We start from the raw sequence: 20,282 nt of genomic DNA on the forward strand, positions 1-20,282 counted from the left end.
TCTGACTCAGATGCAACGTGAGACATCTTGCAATATGTAAGAGAAAAAACAACATATAAAGCAAAATTGATCAAATTCCTTAAATGTCAGTTTCAGGAATGGGAAAAAATGCCAAAGAACAAGCTTCTAGCAACCAGAAGCAATGAAAAAACAGAATTTATGCTTACCTGATAAATTACTTTCTCCAACGGTGTGTCCGGTCCACGGCGTCATCCTTACTTGTGGGATATTCTCCTCCCCAACAGGAAATGGCAAAGAGCCCAGCAAAGCTGGCCATATAGTCCCTCCTAGGCTCCGCCTACCCCAGTCATTCGACCGACGGACAGGAGGAAATATATATAGGAGAAACCATATGGTAACGTGGTGACTGTAGTTAGAGAAAATAATTCATCAGACCTGATTAAAAAACCAGGGCGGGCCGTGGACCGGACACACTGTTGGAGAAAGTAATTTATCAGGTAAGCATAAATTCTGTTTTCTCCAACATAGGTGTGTCCGGTCCACGGCGTCATCCTTACTTGTGGGAACCAATACCAAAGCTTTAGGACACGGATGAAGGGAGGGAGCAAATCAGGTCACCCAAACGGAAGGCACCACGGCTTGCAAAACCTTTCTCCCAAAAATAGCCTCCGAAGAAGCAAAAGTATATAATTTAAAAAATTTGGTCAACAGGAACCTCATTCTTGAAGGCCCATGTGGAAGCCACAGCCCTAGTGGAGTGAGCTGTGATACTTTCAGGAGGCTGCCGTCCGGCAGTCTCAAAAGCCAATCTGATGATGCTTTTAAACCAAAAGGAAAGAGAGGTAGAAGTTGCTTTTTTACCTCTCCTTTAACCAGAATAAACAACAAACAAAGAAGATGTTTGTCTAAAATCTTCAGTAGCCTCTAAATAGAATTTTAGAGCACGGACAACGTCCAAATTGTGTAACAAACGTTCCTTCTATGAAACTGGATTCGGACACAAAGAAGGTACAACTATCTCCTGGTTAATATTTTTGTTGGAAACAACCTTCGGAAGAAAACCAGGCTCAGTACGTAAAACCACCTTATCTGCATGGACCAGATAGGGCGGAGAACACTGCAGAGCAGATAACTCAGAAACTCTTCTATCAGAAGAAATTGCAACCTAAAACAAAACTTTCCAAGATAATAACTTAATATCTACGGAATGTAAGGGTTCAAACGGAACCCCTTGAAGAACTGAAAGAACTAGATTAAGACTCCAGGGAAGAGTCAAAGGTCTGTAAACAGGCTTGATTCTAACCAGAGCCTGAACAAACGCTTAAACGTCTGGCACAGCTGCCAGCCTTTTGTGAAGTAAAACAGATAAAGCAGAGATCTGTCCCTTCAGTGAACTCGCAGAAAATCCTTTCTCCAAACCTTCTTGTAGAAAGGAAAGAATCTTAGGAATTTTTATCTTGTTCCATGGGAATCCTTTAGATTCACACCAACAGATATATTTTTTCCATATATTATGGTAAATTTTTCTAGTTACAGGCTTTCTAGCCTGAATAAGAGTATCTATTACAGAATCTGAAAACCCACGCTTTGATAAAATCAAGCGTTCAAACTCCAAGCAGTCAGTTGGAGGAAAACCAGATTCGGATGTTCGAATGGACCCTGAATAAGAAGGTCCTGTCTCAAAGGTAGCTTCCACGGTGGAGCCGATGACACATTCACCAGGTCTGCATACCAAGTCCTGCGTGGCCACACAGGAACTATCAAGATCACCGAAGCCCTCTCCAGATTGATCCTGGCTACCAGCCTGGGAATGAGAGGAAACGGTGGGAATACATAAGCTAGGTTGAAGATCCAAGGTGCTACTATTGTATCCAATAGAGTCGCCTTGGGATCCCTGGATTTGGACCCGTAACAAGGGACCATGAAGTTCTGACGAGAGGCCATCAGAACCATGTCTGGAATGCCCCATAATTGAGTTATTTGGGCAAAGATTTCCAGATGGAGTTCCCACTCCCCCGGATGCTCCTCCATCGCCAGGGAACTCCTTGTTACCCCCTGATGGTTGATATATGTAACAGTCGTCATGATGTCTGATTGAAACCTTATGAATTTGGCCTTTGCTAGTCGAGGCCAAGCCTTGAGAGCATTGAATATCGCTCTCAGTTCCATTATGTTTATCGGGAGAAGAGAGTCTTCCCGAAACCATAGACCCTGAGCTTTCAGGGGTTCCCAGACCGCGCCCCAGCCCACCAGACTGGCGTCGGTCGTGACAATGACCTACTCTGGTCTGCGGAAGCTCATTCCCTGTGACAGGTTGTCCAGGGTCAGCCACCAACGGAGTGAATCTCTGGTTATTTGATCTACTTGTATCGTCGGAGACAAGTCTGTATAATCCCCATTCCACTGTCTGAGCATGCACAGGTGTAATGGTCTTAGATGAATTTGTGCAAAAGGAACTATGTCCATTGCCGCAACCATGAAACCTATTACTTCCATGCACTGCGCTATGGAAGGAAGAAGAACAGAATGAAGTACCTGACAAGAGCTTAGAAGTTTTGATTTTCTGGCCTCTGTCAGAAAAACCTTCATTTCTAAGGAAACTATTATTGTTCCCAAGAAGGGAACTCTTGTTGACGGGGACAGAGAACTTTTTTCTATGTTCACCTTCCACCTGTGAGATCTGAGAAAGGCTAGGACAATGTCCGTATGAGCCCTTGCTTTTGACAGAGACGACACTTGATCAGGATGTCGTCCAAGTAAGGTACTACTGCAATGCCCCTTGGTCTTAGCACCGCTAGAAGGGACCCTAGTACCCTTGTGAAAATCCTTGGAGCAGTGGCTAATCCGAATGGAAGTGCCACAAACTGGTAATGCTTGTCCAGAAAGGCGAACCTTAGGAACCGAAAATGTTCCTTGTGGATAGGAATACGTAGGTACGCATCCTTTAAGTCCACCGTGGTCATGAATTGACCTTCCTGGATGGTAGGAAGGATCGTTCGAATGGTTTCCATTTTGAACTATGAAACCCTTAGAAACTTGTTTAGAATCTTGAGATCTAAAATTGGTCTGAATGTTCCCTCTTTTTTGGGAATTATGAACAGGTTGGAGTAAAAACCCATCCCTTGTTCTCCTAATGGAACAGGATGAATCACTCCCATGCTTAACAGGTCTTCTACACAGTGTAAGAATGCCTGTTCGAAGATAATTGAGACCCGTGGAACCTTCCCCTTGGGGGTAGTTCCCTGAATTCCAGGAGATAACCTTGAGAAACTATTTCTAGCGCCCAAGGATCCTGAACATCTCTTGCCCCAGCCTGAGCAAAGAGAGAAAGTCTGCCCCCCACCAGATCCTTCCCAGATCGGGGGCCAACACTTCATGCTGTTTTGGTAGCAGTGGCAGGTGACTTGGCCTGCTTACCCTTGTTCCAGCCTTGCATCGGCCTCCATGCTGGCTTGGTTTGAGAAGTATTACCCTCTTGCTTAGAGGGTGTAGAATTTGAGGCTGGTCCGTTTCTGCGAAAGGGACGAAAATTTGGCTTATTTTTAGCCTTAAAAGACCTATCCAGAGGAAGGGCGTGGCCCTTTCCCCCAGTGATGTCTGAAATAATCTCTTTCAAGTCAGGGCCAAACAGTGTTTTACCCTTGAAAGGGATGTTAAGCAAAAGCGCTCTGCGCGCCACGATAGCAAACCCTGAATTATTCGCCGCTAATCTAGCTAATTGCAAAGCGGCATCTAAAATAAAAGAGTTAGCCAATTTAAGAGCTTGAACTCTGTCCAAAACCTCCTCGTACGAAGATTCTTTATTGAGCGACTTTTCTAGTTCTTCGAACCAGAAACACGCAGCTGTAGTGACAGGAACAATGCATGAAATTGGTTGTAGAAGGTAACCTTGCTGAACAAACATCTTTTTAAGCAAACCCTCTAACCTTTAATCCATAGGATCTTGAAAGCACAACTATCTTCTATAGGAATAGAAGTGCGTTTGTTTAGAGTAGAAACCGCCCCCTCGACCTTGGGGACTGTATGCTATAAGTCCTTTCTGGGGTCGACTATAGGAAATAATTTCTTAAATATAGGGGGAGGACAAAAGGTATGCCGGGCCTTTCCCACTCCTTATTTACTATGTCCGCCACCCGCTTGGGTATAGGAAAAACATCGGGGGGCACCGGAACCTCTAGGAACTTGTCCATCTTACCTAATTTCTCTGGAATGACCAAATTGTCACAATCATCCAGAGTAGATAATACCTCCTTAAGTAGTGCGTGGAGATGTTGTAATTTAAATTTAAAAGTTACAATATCAGGTTCTGCTTGTTGAGAAATTTTCCCTGAATCTGAAATTTCTCCCTCAGACAAAACCTCCCTCCTGGCCCCTTCAGATAGGTGTGAGGGTATGTCAGAACAGATATCATCAGCGTCCTCTTGCTCTTCAGTGTTTAAAACAGAGCAATCACGCTTTCTCTGATAAGTAGGCATTTTGGAAAAAATGCATGCAATAGAATTATCCATTACAGCCATTAATTGTTGTATGGTAATAAGTATTGGCGCACTAGATGTACAAGGGGCCTCTTGTGTGGGCAAAACTGGTGTAGACACAGAAGGGGATGATGCAGTACCATGCTTACTCCCCTCATTAGAGGAATCATCTTGGGCAATATCATATCTATGGCATTATTATCCCTACTTTGTTTGGACATTATGACACAAATATATCACATATATTTAAATGGGGAGACACATTGGCTTTCATACATATAGAACATCGTTATCTGATGGTTCAGACATGTTAAACAGGCTTAAACTTGTCAACAAAGCACAAAAAACGTTTTACAATAAAACCGTTACTGTCCCTTTAAATTTTAAACTGAACACACTTTATTACTGAATATGTGAAAAAGTATGAAGGAATTGTTCAAAATTCACCAAAATTTCACCACAGTAACTTAAAGCCTTAAAAGTATTGCACACCAAATTTGAAAGCTTTAACCCTTAAAATAACGGAACCGGAGCCGTTTTTACATTTAACCCCTATACAGTCCCAGGTATCTGCTTTGCTGAGACCCAACCAAGCCCAGAGGGGAATACGATACCAAATGATGCCTTCTATAAGCTTTTTCAGTGGTTCTTAGCTCCTCACACATGCATCTGCATGCCATGCTTTCCAAAAACAACTGCGCATTAGAGGCGCGAAAATGAGGCTCTGTCTATGACTAGAAAAGGCCCCCAGTGAAAAAGGTGTCCAATACAGTGCCTGCCGTTTTTATTAAAACAATCCCCAAGATTTAACAACTATTAAAAGTAATAATCTGCCAAATATACTTAGTAAAGTAATCGTTTTAGCCCAGAACAATGTCTACCAGTTTTTTAAGCCCTAATGAAGCCCTTTATTCTTTTACTTAAACTAAGAAAATGGCTTACCGGTTCCCATAGGGAAAATGACAGCTTCCAGCATTACCGAGTCTTGTTAGAAATGTGTCATACCTCAAGCAGCAAAGTCTGCCCACTGTTTCCCCCAACTGAAGTTACTTCATCTCAACAGTCCTGTGTGGAAACAGCTATCGATTTTAGTAACGGTTGCTAAAATCATTTTCCTCTTACAAACAGAAATCTTCATCTCTTTTCTGTTTCAGAGTAAATAGTACATACCAGCACTATTTTAAAATAACAAACTCTTGATTGAAGAACAAAAACTACATTTAAACACCAAAAAACTCTAAGCCATCTCCGTGGAGATGTTGCCTGTGCAACGGCAAAGAGAATGACTGGGGTAGGCGGAGCCTAGGAGGGACTATATGGCCAGCTTTGCTGGGCTCTTTGCCATTTCCTGTTGGGGAGGAGAATATCCCACAAGTAAGGATGACGCCGTGGACCGGACACACCTATGTTGGAGAAATGAGACTTAAATAATGTGGAGACAAAAGTGACGCCCATATTTTTTTAGCGCCAAATAAGACGCCCACATTATTTGGCGCCTAAATGCTTTTGGCGCCAAAAATGACGCCACATCCGGAACGCCGACATCTTTGGCGCAAAAGAACGTCAAAAAAATGACGCAACTTCCGGCGACACGTATGACGCCGGAAACAGAAAAGATTTTTTTGCGCCAAAAACGTCCGCGCCAAGAATGACGCAATAAAATGAAGCGTTTTCAGCCCCCGCGAGCCTAACAGCCCACAGGAAAAAAGTCAAATTTTTAAGGTAAGAAAAATGATTGATTCAAATGCATTATCCCAAATATGAAACTGACTGTCTGAAAATAAGGAATGTTGAACATCCTGAGTCAAGGCAAATAAATGTTTGAATACATATATTTAGAACTTTATTAAAAAAGTGCCCAACCATAGCTTAGAGTGTCACAGAAAATAAGACTTACTTACCCCAGGACACTCATCTACATGTTTGTAGAAAGCCAAACCAGTACTGAAACGAAAATCAGCAGAGGTAATGGTATATATATAAGAGTATATCGTCGATCTGAAAAGGGAGGTAAGAGATGAATCTCTACGACTGATAACAGAGAACCTATGAAATAGACCCCGTAGAAGGAGATCATTGAATTCAAACAGGCAATACTCTCCTCACATCCCTCTGACATTCACTGCACGCTGAGAGGAAAACCGGGCTCCAACCTGCTGCGGAGCGCATATCAACGTAGAATCTAGCACAAACTTACTTCACCACCTCCATAGGAGGCAAAGTTTGTAAAACTGATTTGTGGGTGTGGTGAGGGGTGTATTTATAGGCATTTAGAGGTTTGGGAAACTTTGCCCCTCCTGGTAGGAATGTATATCCCATACGTCACTAGCTCATGGACTCTTGCTAATTACATGAAAGAAAGAAAGACACATCATGCACAAAATAAAATGAGATGGAGAGAGTAAATTCTGGGTTCTCATGTATGTACACCTGTCTTAACAGGAGATAAATATAATCAAGTTGTTACAACACAAGGTATATATGGTCACAGAAATGTACAATGAATTGTGTAATTATATATTTAATATAAAATACAAATTTTACAGAGTGGTAAAAACAGTTCAGTACCACAACTTTGGTGAGGGTCAGCTTTAGTGGTCTTTCTGCCATTTACCAGGGGATGATGTGTAAAGCAGTTCATTATCCCAATTAAAGAATTATTTTCATGCTAGAGATTAGCAAAATACAATAAAATGCCTTTGCAACTAATAGGCACCAGATTATTATTTACCAAAACCTTTTCCAGACACAGACATCACATTACCCACATTGATATCTTGAAAAGAACTGACAAGAGACAAATGGGCACATAAGTTGCAATTCCTCTTACATAAAGAGTATGAATTTGAATTAGGGATGGTGCTGTGTCTAGCAATTTCTAGAAAACAAACAAGCAGAGTCCATTGTGTTGGAACCTCATGGGAAGCTGGATGCAGAGGAGATTTTGATACAAACTGATATGCTTCACTTCTTGAGACACAAGCAAATTTAATATGGGCCAGGCCTGCATCTTATAGATGGCAAGTAAATGATCACGGCTTTTTGGACTTGGTCTTTTTCCGCTCAGCTTTGCAAGCTTCATCATGTGCTTTCCTCTTCATGGCTAGTTTGTTGGCCTTTTAGTAGAGGAGAGAGAGGAAAGAGTGAGAGAAATAAGAAAAGGAGTAGACAAACACATTTTATTTACCAACACAAAAACACAACTGAAAACCACCAAGCTACATTAAAATTAAACATGGCCATATTATAACTGATAGAACAAAGTATAAGGGAAGCCATGACTACGGCTAAATGCCGAAACGCATAGGCTCTCTTCATGACAACACTCTTTTTGTATGTACCACTATGTTTTATTATTTGGTGCAATAAACTTCACGTCTTAAGAAGTTTGCTTGCTAGATCATGTTCTATTTACTACATGTTTTTTTTGTTTTTTTTAAATGCTTTATTGAAAAACATATAACCAATACAAACATGAGAATATGCAAAATGGTACATATGCGTCAGTTTTTTGTTTTGTTTTGGTAATTCTGTAATTACAAGGGAACAACAGAGAAAGTTTAATTGACATACAGAGAGAAAAGTAATTCCCTTTTTTTTTTTTTATATAAATAAGATACCCTTTATGGGTCAACAGCGGTGAGAATAGTTATTGGTTAAATAAAAGAAAGTGTCTAATTAAGTATTTAACTGTATAATGTATGGTCTGATTGCATGGTTCCTGCAGGTAGAAAAGAGAAGAGTTGTTAGGTCGTGGAGATGGGTGGAGAGTCGGTTGGGGCTGAAAGGTCTATTGTCGATTACAGGCAATGGAGTGTAAAGGTAGGTATGTGGAGAAAAGGTATTGTAGGGTTCCTTATGTTGTGTGTGGGGGTTGTGTTTGGTTGAGGTATTCTTCCCATAGGAAGCAAATGGAGTGGTAGTCATCTGTCTGTTTATTACGGCTGTAGTGGTGTTTTTCTAGTTTGAGTGACTGAGAGGTCGCTTCTTTCCAAACTGAAACTGATGGGAGGCTATGGTTTTTCCAGTTTTTTGGTATCAACCGTTTTGCTGAGTTTGTCATAATAGTTAGTAATGCCAGTCTTAGTTTACATTTTATTTTAGTGAACTTGTTAAAAAGGAAAAACCAGATGTTTAGTTCAAGATTTGTTGATAAAAAAATGTCAAATTCTACTTTGATTGATTCCCAGTACGCTTGGGCGACAGGACATGCCCACCATATGTGCGTTGGGGTGCCTATGTCGTTGCAGCCCCTCCAACAGTTCGGTGAGAGCTCGGGGAGAATGGCGTGTAGTCGGTATGGGGTATAATACCATCTGTACAGAAGTTTGACGTTCATCTCCATTGTATAAATGGAGGATGAAGATTTTGTCATATAGGAAACAATCTTCAGCCAATCTTTATGGGTTTGAGTGGAGCCGATCTCTTTTTCCCATTTTTGTATGTAAGAAGGGAGGGAGAGATGATACGTTTGCATGAGTAGTCGATGTGTGAATGAAAGGAAGCCTCTGCTCAATGTTTCGTTAATGCAGCTGCTTTCAAAGCTGGTTAAAGGGCGTGTGAGTTGGGTTCTCTTGGGATGTTTAGTAATGAAGTCTGAAAGCTGTCGGTGTTGGAACCAGTTTAATTGTGTGGTCCCTAGGGTTGATATGATTTCGGGTAGAGTCTTGGGTTTCCCATTTATGAGTATTGTGTGGCAAGGGAAACACCTGGATATATGGGGGGTTTGAGTTGCTTGTGGGAGAAGTTTAACAGGGAGGTCGGGATTGTCGCAGAGGGGAGTTAGTGGAGAGGGTATTGTTGATACGTGTTTATGGCGTTTAATGTGCAAGTCCCACATCTTGAATGTCTCTTTGGTTATAGTTGGGAGGTGTATTGGTAGGTTTCGTTTATTGGGTGGTAGCCAGCATTTGCTGCTCAGGTGGGTGGTGGAGGATAGTAAGTGCTCAAGGAGCACCCATTCTTTATGTGCCGAGTGTCTGCTCCAGTGGATAATTCGGGAGTAGAAGGAGGCTAGCCTGTATTGCATTAAGTTTGGGATCCCTAGGCCGCCTAGCTCTTTGGGGCGGTATAGTGTGGCAGTGGCTATTCGAGGTCTCTTATGTTGCCAGATGTAGGAGATAATAGATTTTTGAAGTTTATGAATTAGGGGATTTGGGGTGGGTATTGGTAGGGTTTGAAAGAGGTATAATAACTTGGGAAGGAGGGTCATTTTCACTGAATTAATCCTGCCCAGCCAAGAGATAGGCTTGTTGCTCCAAGATCTAAGTAAAGCATTTGTTGTGTTAAAAATGGCTTTGAAATTTAAGTCGAGTATGACCTGTAAGTGCGGGGATATGTGGACACCTAGATACTTGATGGATTGGCGTTGGAGGCGAAAGTGGGCTAATGATTGTATTGCATCTAGGTCGGCCGCGTGTAGCCCTATGGGCAGTAATTCTGATTTTGTAATGTTGATTTTGAAGTTAGAGAAGGCGCCGTAAGTGTGAAGGGTTTGCATTAGGGATGGAAGTGACAATTCAGGTTGTGTGATGGTAAGAAAGAGATCGTCAGCGTACAGAGTGACTTTGTATTCTTGTTGGGCTATTTTGATTCCATGTATAGCCTCATTGTGCCTGATGTAGGAGGCAAGGACTTCCATGGCGAGGACAAACAAAATAGGGGAAAGAGGGCATCCCTGTTGTGTACCGTTTGTAATGTCGAATGGTTGGGAGAGTGTATCATTTAGTTTGATTTTTGCCTGGGGGTGGTTGTAGAGGGAGAATATTTTTCCTATGAACGATTGTTCGAAGCCAAATTGTTTTAGTGTCGTCCGTAAAAAAAGCCAATCCAGCCTATCAAAGGCTTTATTTACTACATGTTTTAACTGATCAATAAATGTGAAGAAAAGACAACACCTTTAAGGAATAGTAAAGTCATAATTAGACATTCATGATTCAGACAGTGCAGTTTTAAACAACTTTAAATTTGCTTACTTCTCTTGTTATCGTTTGCTGAAAGCTTTATCTAGGTAAGCTCAGGAGCAGAAAAGAACCTAGGTTCTAGCTGCCAATTGGTGTCTGCATATATACACGGATTGTCATTGGCTCACCCATGTGTTCAGTATTGCTCCCTCAACAAATGATATCAAAAGAATGAAGCAAATTAATTAATAGAAGTAAACTGCAAAGTTGTTTAAAATTTAAAGTTCTACCTTCATGTCCCTTTAATATGCACAAAATATATGATAAAATACTGGGATCATAAAATACAAAAACAAAAGTTGGATTAAAATGGACATTAAGTATATCGAGAGTGTAATATAAACTATTTATAGTAATAGTCAAGTTCAACAAGAGGTTCAACACAAGCTAATGTATGGTGCCAAGCTGTCACTGGGTACTATACCAAACCCAGATACCACATAAACAGCAGCAGCACTCAAATTCAGCTTCTTGCTTCTTTGACTTGCTTTATTGGTCATCAAACCATAAAAAATAGAAACAGCAGCAATGTTTTCGGGTTACACACCCTTACTCATGCCATAGTAAGGGGTGTGTAAACCGAAACGTTGCTGCTGTTTCTAATTAATGGTTTGATGACCAATAAAGCAAGTCAAAGAAGCTGAATTTGAGTGCTGCTGCCTTTTGTTGCCGTTTATTTATAGTAATAACTTTTGCAATATACTTTCATTGTTTAATGTGTCCCTTTTTTACTGTAACTTAAATAAACTGTAAAACATCTGCTTTTCAATTCCTGTTAAAAGTGGATGTGCAGACTCCAGAGTTAAAAGGGACACTGAAACCAAAATTTTTCTTTCGTGATTCAGATAGAGCATGCAATTTTAAGCAACTTTCTAATTTACTCCTATTATCAAATTTTCTTTGTTCACTTGCTATCTTTAATTTGACAAAGAAGGCATCTAAGCTTCTTTTTTGGTTCAGACTATGGACAGCACTTTTTATTGGTGGATGAAGTTATCCACCAATCAGCAAGAGCAACCCAGGTTGTTCACCAAAAATGGGCCGGCATCTAAATTTACATTCTTGCATTTCAAATAAAGATATCAAGAGAATGAAGAAAATTTAATAGGAGTAAATTAGAAAGTTGCTTAAAATTTCATGCTCTATCTGAATCACAAAAGAAAAAAATTGGGTTCAGTGTCCCTTTAACACAGGTATATTCCACACTGTAGTGACTCATTTATAACTGCCCCTAAATGGCCTCAGCAGATATTAGATTAGATAAAGGAAATCTTAGTTACAACATGGTGTCAACCATCACTTTGCTTTATATGCACTAAAACTTTTTTCAATATTTAAACAACTTATATAATTTTTAAAAATATTCATATTCTCAGGCTAATCTTTGCTTTGAATACATCATTCTACCTAGCATTTATATAGTGTAGTGTTTAATGTCCTTTTAACACCATGAAAATTAAGATAATAAAATGATTAATTAAAATATTTTTTTCTGGAGCCAGATGCACTCTAATTATATTAAAGCATGTTTGTTTGTTTGTTGTTTTTTTTTTTCTTTCTAAAGAAATTTATCTAATGAAAAACTGTAAAGCAAGGGGCAAAAAAAAAATCTGTTTAAAATTTAGGAGCCAGACACAGTGGTATTTGCATATAGTTATATAAAGCCAGGGGTACAATTCTAGGAGTCGTGGCTCACAGTTTTGTCAAGCCCTGCTAACTTATCTTACAATACTGTTAAAATCTCTAAGGAATCAAAATATTAACTTTCTTTTGGGAAATTCACTGCCCTTCTTACCTCTCGAACTTTGCGCTTCTTGCCAAACATGATCTTGTTGTAGAGATACTTTTCCTTCTTTTTCATCATCATGATAGCAAGTCGTTTCTCCTCATTCTTCTCCCTCTCAGCAGCTTTTACTTTATCCACCACCTTCACAGTGCCTGCTGTGACCTTAACATTCAGCTTCTGCAGGGAATTAAACAGAATAATCAAGGTTAGAATGACCAGCAGATTCAGATCTCTGAATAACCCAAGCGTAAAATGAAGCCTCCATTACCTTTTCTCTAAACTTCTTATTTTCCATTTCTCTTAACTTCTTATCTTCCTCTGCTTCCTCCTGGTTCTCTGGGTCATCGTCATCTTCACTCTCATCCTCCTCTTCATCATCATCACCACTATCTTCCTCATCCTCCTCCTCATCTTCCACCTCTGCTTACATATACAAAGCATTAGAAAACTTGTTACCCAAATACTGAGAATTCTGTTCACCCTCTCCATTTTTAACTATGAAGCTTTAATATCCCCAACAAATGACCATAACTTTTTCCTATGTTCCTCATCTTGCACTGGACCCACATTACTAGATATGTCTTGTAACCTAACACCAGACTCCTATATGTTGCCTATATGACAATACCTGGCCTCTCTCCTCGCTGCAGAGCCAGTAGTCGTAGTTTCTCAGGAGGGATGTAGTCTCCATCTTTTTCTTGTACAAATGGGGAGAGGTGTGGTGGCAACACCACTCCTGGGAAATAATCCTCCACAGGGAGCCGTATGCGAGCGTTCACACTGTCAATTACCCACTGTGGCTGTACATAATACCTGGAAGGTATATATGAATCATTAAGCACTTTGAATGAGAAATTAAAAAGGCATAAAATGAAAACTCTGCAGGCAGTTTGAAAAGAAAAAAAAAAAAGTTTTTAAATGTACTTTTTTGGATCTCATCAGTGAGCAGAGTTTTCTGCATGCCTTTTACCTGTTTATAACTTGATTATGGATGCTGGGCCGGTCAATAATATGATGTGTGATAGTTGGGTCAGAGCTGTCATAAGTTGCCCCAATGCAGAGTGAGGCGTCCCAGGACACTACTCCCCCAAAACTCCTGTGGGTACAAAATAAGAAGGCAATTAAAATGGTCTCACAGAAACTTAACTTAATAACATACACATTTAATATATCCTCAGTCAACCATTCATTAGTCCTTCCTACACAACACACCGACAGCCTTTTATTCTCACCGAATAATAAATGCCAGTGCCTCTCGTGGAACCTCACGGTTCAGGAAGAATTTGAGCCCAACAAAGAGAGACTTGTGTTTGTCTTCCTCTTGAAGCTGTTTCTGACGCTCCTCTTCCTGTTCTGCGTTTTCCTACGATTTAAAAAAAAAACAAAAAAAAACTTCCTAAGTATCACAGAAAACCCCACCAGATCCCCCTTTTTGAACCAAGAGAATTAGCCACCTCTGATCTCATATTTATAAATCTAGCAGCAGCAAAATAAGCTTCACAATATAATCCACTGGTGTAGAAAGACACTCACTGGGTCGGCAGGGAATTCATCCATCTCAGCATCATCCTCTGGACCAGATGGAATAACCCGGGATAGACTAGCACTGAGAGCTGCCAGTTTCTGCAAGTAACAAAATACAACTGTTATAACTAATAATCCATATTTCTTCTAAGAATGGTCAACAATCAGAGATGAACCTCCTCTACATTTTGTGTGTATTTTCAGTAGTTCTTTTTCTGGTACATATTTAATAATGGCATAGCCTGTAAGGTTATCAGGTATTAAATGCTATAAGTTCTGGTGGAGATATTAGGAGGACCAGGCCAAAGCATTCTTGCCCGAAGCATACCTCAATATAGGCCTCAGATTCCAGTGCATATGCGTCTTCCTCTTCTACTTTAAGGTCAGCCTCCGAGCGAGAGTCCAACTGAGGTAACAGAGAGTAATTTTTTTTAAAAAAAATTGCAATAAAAACTTCCAAGGCTAAATCAGAACTACAGGGTTATGAATATGAGGGGGGGGGGGGGGGGGTGGAAAAAGAATGTACTCTCTCTCTCAGCTTCATTGAAATAAGTGTTTTTAAAAGCAAATGCTGCCTGGAGAAGCACTGTGAAATTTAAGAAACAAAACTCTGAACAAATTCTACCATGCATATAAAACAGGAACAATTACAATTGTTTAAAAATTTACACCAACATGTTTATCAACCAGGGAGCAGCTGATTTTGAAGTATCCATTGTGATCAAAGTACAAGGCTCACAAAAATACTGGTGGATAGGGATGACCACTGACGCTATATTTCCTCCATTATAATAATTTTAAGACTTGTGACACTTTACTGCTATTTGTTTAACCCCCAGCAAAAGGGGGAAAAAAAAAAAAAAAAAAAAAAGAGAATTGCTATTTGTGACCCACAGAGTGGGATCTGCCCTGGACAAAAATAAGTCAGCCTCAGCTTTATTAAATCCCTTAAAATACTAGGTTCCCCTCGCATCATTTCTCTCTCTCATTCAAGTTAAACATATAAACTATCCTTGTAAGTTTTACTTTATAAACCATCTGCCATTTCAAAAGTCCTCCTTTGAAAATTATCTACAATTAAAAAAAATAAAAAAGTAACATATCTTTGAATACGGTCCTTAAATACAAGATAGAAAAAAATTGTGAAAAAAAGGGAATTGACAAGAAAGTAATCTCAACCTTACCTTGGGGGGATATTGCAGATTGAGCGTCTGATAGAGACGAAAGTTGACAAACCCCAGCAATGTTGTGTAGAATTCAGTAAAAGTGGCCATTACCCTGTAATCCACATCTGTGGGGTGCTAAAGAGGAATAAGCAAGAAATAGTGTTTAGGAAAAAAAAGGAACATATAGCCTGTTCAAACCCTATAATGTGTTGTATGAAAGACCCAACAATACACTAAATGTATATTTTGTTAGGTCATTTAAACATAAAGGACCACTAAACACACTAGAACAGCCTAATCAGTAAATATATAAAGACAATGCAAAAACACCGTTAGAATTTCAAATGAGCAGCAGATTTATTTCTGAATATATGTTTATGCATTTTGTGATTGGCTGATGGCTGTCACATGATGTAGTGGAAGTGAAAATAGAACTAAGTGCTTTTGCATTGCCTTTTTATTATGCATTTACTTAATTTGGTAAGCAAGTGTTTGGTGGTCCTTTAAGTTAAAGGACCAGTCAACACTGTAGATTTGCATTATCAACAAATGCAAGATAACAAGACAATGCAATAGCACTTAGTCTCAACTTCAAATAGTAGTAGATATTTTTTCTGACAATTTTAAAAGTTATGTCGTTTTCCACTCCCCCTGTACCATGTGACAGCCATCAGCCAATCACAAATGCATACACGTACCATGTGACAGCAATCAGCCAGTCACAAATGCATACACACTTATTCTTGCACATGCTCAGTAGGAGCTGGTGACTCAAAAGGTTTAAATATAAAAAGACTGTGCACATTTTGTTAATGGAAGTAAATTAGAAAGTTGTTTAAAATGACATGCTCTATCTAAATAATGAAAGTTTAATTTTGATTGAGTGTCCCTTTAAGGCTTCTCTTGCAGTATGTATTTTTCATCTTTATTCTATGAAAACATGAAAAATGCCTTAACGTTTGGGGGAAAATAAGAGATATAGGGAGAGATATAGAAATGTTGCTAGTATGAAAACAGGGAGAGGCCAGAGTAATATAGTATTTGTGAGTGTACCATTGGCATGGATTAACAGACTATATACAGGGCCGCCTATAAAAACATAATTTATGTAAGAACTTACCTGATAAATTCATTTCTTTCATATTAGCAAGAGTCCATGAGCTAGTGACGTATGGGATATACATTCCTACCAGGAGGGGCAAAGTTTCCCAAACCTCAAAATGCCTATAAATACACCCCTCACCACACCCACAAATCAGTTTAACGAATAGCCAAGAAGTGGGGTGATAAGAAAAAGTGTGAAAGCATATAAAATAAGGAATTGGAATAATTGTGCTTTATACAAAAAAATCATAACCACCACAAAAAGGGTGGGCCTCATGGACTCTTGCTAATATGAAAGAAATGAATTTATCAGGTAAGTTCTTACATAAATTATGTTTTCTTTCATGTAATTAGCAAGAGTCCATGAGCTAGTGACGTATGGGATAATGACTACCCAAGATGTGGATCTTTCCACGCAAGAGTCACTAGAGAGGGAGGGATAAAATAAAGACAGCCAATTCCTGCTGAAAATAATCCACACCCAAAATAAAGTTTAATGAAAACATAAGCAGAAGATTCAAACTGAAACCGCTGCCTGAAGTACTTTTCTACCAAAAACTGCTTCAGAAGAAGAAAACACATCAAAATGGTAGAATTTAGTAAAAGTATGCAAAGAGGACCAAGTTGCTGCTTTGCAAATCTGATCAACCGAAGCTTCATTCCTAAACGCCCAGGAAGTAGAAACTGACCTAGTAGAATGAGCTGTAATCCTTTGAGGCGGAGTTTTACCCGACTCGACATAGGCATGATGAATTAAAGATTTCAACCAAGATGCCAAAGAAATGGCAGAAGCTTTCTGGCCTTTTCTAGAAACGGAAAAGATAACAAATAGACTAGAAGTCTTTCGGAAAGACTTAGTAGCTTCAACATAATATTTCAAAGCTCTAACAACATCCAAAGAATGCAACGATTTCTCCTTAGAATTCTTAGGATTAGGACATAATGAAGGAACCACAATTTCTCTACTAATGTTGTTGGAATTCACAACCTTAGGTAAAAATTGAAAAGAAGTTCGCAACACCGCCTTATCCTGATGAAAAATCAGAAAAGGAGACTCACAAGAAAGAGCAGATAATTCAGAGACTCTTCTGGCAGAAGAGATCGCCAAAAGGAACAAAACTTTCCAAGAAAGTAATTTAATGTCCAATGAATGCATGGGTTCAAAAGGAGGAGCTTGAAGAGCCCCCAGAACCAAATTCAAACTCCAAGGAGGAGAAATTGACTTAATGACAGGTTTTATACGAACCAAAGCTTGTACAAAACAATGAATATCAGGAAGATTAGCAATCTTTCTGTGAAAAAGAACAGAAAGAGCAGAGATTTGTCCTTTCAAGGAACTTGCGGACAAACCTTTATCTAAACCATCCTGAAGAAACTGTAAAATTCTCGGTATTCTAAAAGAATGCCAAGAAAAATGATGAAAAAGACACCAAGAAATATAAGTCTTCCAGACTCTATAATATATCTCTCTAGATACAGATTTACGAGCCTGTAACATAGTATTAATCACAGAGTCAGAGAAACCTCTTTGACCAAGAATCAAGCGTTCAATCTCCATACCTTTAAATTTAAGGATTTGAGATTCTGATGGAAAAAAGGACCTTGCAACAGAAGGTCTGGTCTTAACGGAAGAGTCCACGGTTGGCAAGAGGCCATCCGGACAAGATCCGCATACTAAAACCTGTGAGGCCATGCCGGAGCTACCAGCAGAACAATCGAGCATTCCTTCAGAATCTTGGAGATTACTCTTGGAAGAAGAACTAGAGGCGGAAAGATATAGGCAGGATGATACTTCCAAGGAAGTGATAATGCATCCACTGCCTCCGCCTGAGGATCCCGGGATCTGGACAGATACCTGGGAAGTTTCTTGTTTAGATGAGAAGCCATCAGATCTATTTCTGGAAGTTCCCACATTTGAACAATCTGAAGAAATACCTCTGGGTGAAAAGACCATTCGCCCGGATGCAACGTTTGGCGACTGAGATAATCCGCTTCCCAATTGTCTATACCTGGGATATGAACCGCAGATATTAGACAGGAGCTGGATTCCGCCCAAACCAGAATTCGAGATACTTCTTTCATAGCCAGAGGACTGAGTCCCTCCTTGATGATTGATGTATGCCACAGTTGTGACATTGTCTGTCTGAAAACAAATGAACGACTTTCTCTTCAGAAGAGGCCAAGACTGAAGAGCTCTGAAAATTGCACGGAGTTCCAAAATATTGATCGGTAATCTCACCTCCTGAGATTCCCAAACTCCTTGTGCCGTCAGAGATCCCCACACAGCTCCCCAACCTGTAAGACTTGCATCTGTTGAAATTACAGTCCAGGTCGGAAGAACAAAAGAAGCCCCCTGAATTAAACGATGGTGATCTGTCCACCACGTCAGAGAGTGTCGTACAATCGGTTTTAAAGATATTAATTGAGATATCTTTGTGTAATCCCTGCACCATTGATTCAGCATACAGAGCTGAAGAGGTCGCATGTGAAAACGAGCAAAGGGGATCGCGTCCGATGCAGCAGTCATAAGACCTAGAATTTCCATGCATAAGGCTACCGAAGGGAATGATTGTGACTGAAGGTTTCGACAAGCTGAAATCAATTTTAGACGTCTCTTGTCTGTCAAAGACAGAGTCATGGACACTGAATCTATCTGGAAACCCAGAAAGGTTACCCTTGTCTGAGGAATCAATGAACTTTTTAGTGAATTGATCCTCCAACCATGATCTTGAAGAAACAACACAAGTCGATTCGTATGAGATTCTGCTAAATGTAAAGACTGAGCAAGTACCAAGATATCGTCCAAATAAGGAAATACCACAATACCCTGTTCTCTGATTACAGACAGAAGGGCACCGAGAACCTTTGTAAAAATTCTTGGAGCTGTAGCTAGGCCAAACGGCAGAGCCACAAACTGGTAATGCTTGTCCAGGAAAGAGAATCTCAGGAACTGATAGTGATCTGGATGAATCGGAATATGCAGATATGCATCCTGTAAATCTATTGTGGACATATAATGCCCTTGCTGAACAAAAGGCAAGATAGTCCTTACAGTTACCATTTTGAATGTTGTTATCCTTACATAACGATTCAATAGTTTTAGATCCAGAACTGGTCTGAAGGAATTCTCCTTCTTTGGTACAATGAAGAGATTCGAATAAAACCCCAGCCCCTGTTCCAGAACTGGAACTGGCATAATTACTCCAGCCAACTCTAGATCTGAAACACAATTCAGAAATGCTTGAGCTTTCACTGGATTTACTGGGACACGGGAAAGAAAAAAATCTCTTTGCAGGAGGTCTTATCTTGAAACCAATTCTGTACCCTTCTGAAACGATGTTCTGAATCCAAAGATTGTGAACAGAATTGATCCAAATTTCTTTGAAAAAACGTAACCTGCCCCCTACCAGCTGAGCTGGAATGAGGGCCGCACCTTCATGTGGACTTAGAAGCTGGCTTTGCTTTTCTAGAAGGCTTGGATTTATTCCAGACTGGAGATGGTTTCCAAACTGAAACTGCTCCTGAGGATGAAGGATCAGGCTTTTGTTCTTTGTTGAAACGAAAACGATTATTAGCCCTGTTTTTACCCTTAGATTTTTTATCCTGTGGTAAAAAAGTTCCTTTCCCACCAGTAACAGTTGAGATAATAGAATCCAACTGAGAACCAAATAATTTGTTACCCTGGAAAGAAAGTAGAGTTGATTTAGAAGACATATCAGCATTCCAAGTTTTAAGCCATAAAGCTCTCCTAGCTAAAATAGCTAGAGACATAAACCTAACATCAACTCTGATAATATAAAAAATGGCATCACAGATAAAATTATTAGCATGTTGAAGAAGAATAATAATATTATGAGAATCATGATCTGTTACTTGTTGCGCTAAAGTTTCCAACCAAAAAGTTGAAGCTGCAGCAACATCAGCCAATGATATAGCAGGTCTAAGAAGATTACCTGAACACAGATAAGCTTTTCTTAGAAAGGATTCAATTTTCCTATCTAAAGGATCCTTAAACGAAGTACCATCTGCCGTAGGAATAGTAGTACGTTTAGCAAGGGTAGAAATAGCCCCATCAACTTTAGGGATTTTGTCCCAAAATTCTAATCTGTCAGACGGCACAGGATATAATTGCTTAAAACGTTTAGAAGGAGTAAATTAATTACCCAAATTATTCCACTCTCTGGAAATTACTTCAGAAATAGCACCAGGAACAGGAAAAACTTCTGGAATAACCACAGGAGATTTAAAGACCTTATCTAAACGTTTAGATTTAGTATCAAGAGGACCAGAATCCTCAATTTCT

The 20,282-nt window shown here is 39.7% G+C and overlaps 1 protein-coding gene across 1 annotated transcript in view; it reads right to left on the reverse strand.

The window, feature by feature from the left end:
- Positions 1–6,941: 6,941 nt before the first annotated feature.
- PES1 (pescadillo ribosomal biogenesis factor 1) overlaps positions 6,942–20,282 on the reverse strand; it is a 68,079-nt gene continuing 54,738 nt past the window's right edge. Inside the window, exons 7-15 of the mRNA XM_053702211.1 lie at positions 14,894–15,010; positions 14,038–14,115; positions 13,719–13,808; positions 13,418–13,548; positions 13,156–13,281; positions 12,814–12,998; positions 12,454–12,605; positions 12,195–12,362; positions 6,942–7,552 (exon numbers count right to left, since the gene is read on the reverse strand). Of these exons, the coding sequence (XP_053558186.1) occupies positions 7,469–7,552; positions 12,195–12,362; positions 12,454–12,605; positions 12,814–12,998; positions 13,156–13,281; positions 13,418–13,548; positions 13,719–13,808; positions 14,038–14,115; positions 14,894–15,010 (1,131 nt within the window). The 3' untranslated portion in view covers positions 6,942–7,468. The remainder of the gene's footprint in view (positions 7,553–12,194; positions 12,363–12,453; positions 12,606–12,813; positions 12,999–13,155; positions 13,282–13,417; positions 13,549–13,718; positions 13,809–14,037; positions 14,116–14,893; positions 15,011–20,282) is intronic.

This window comes from Bombina bombina, chromosome 2 (assembly GCF_027579735.1).
Source record: "Bombina bombina isolate aBomBom1 chromosome 2, aBomBom1.pri, whole genome shotgun sequence".
NCBI classification, from domain to species: Eukaryota; Metazoa; Chordata; class Amphibia; order Anura; family Bombinatoridae; genus Bombina; species Bombina bombina.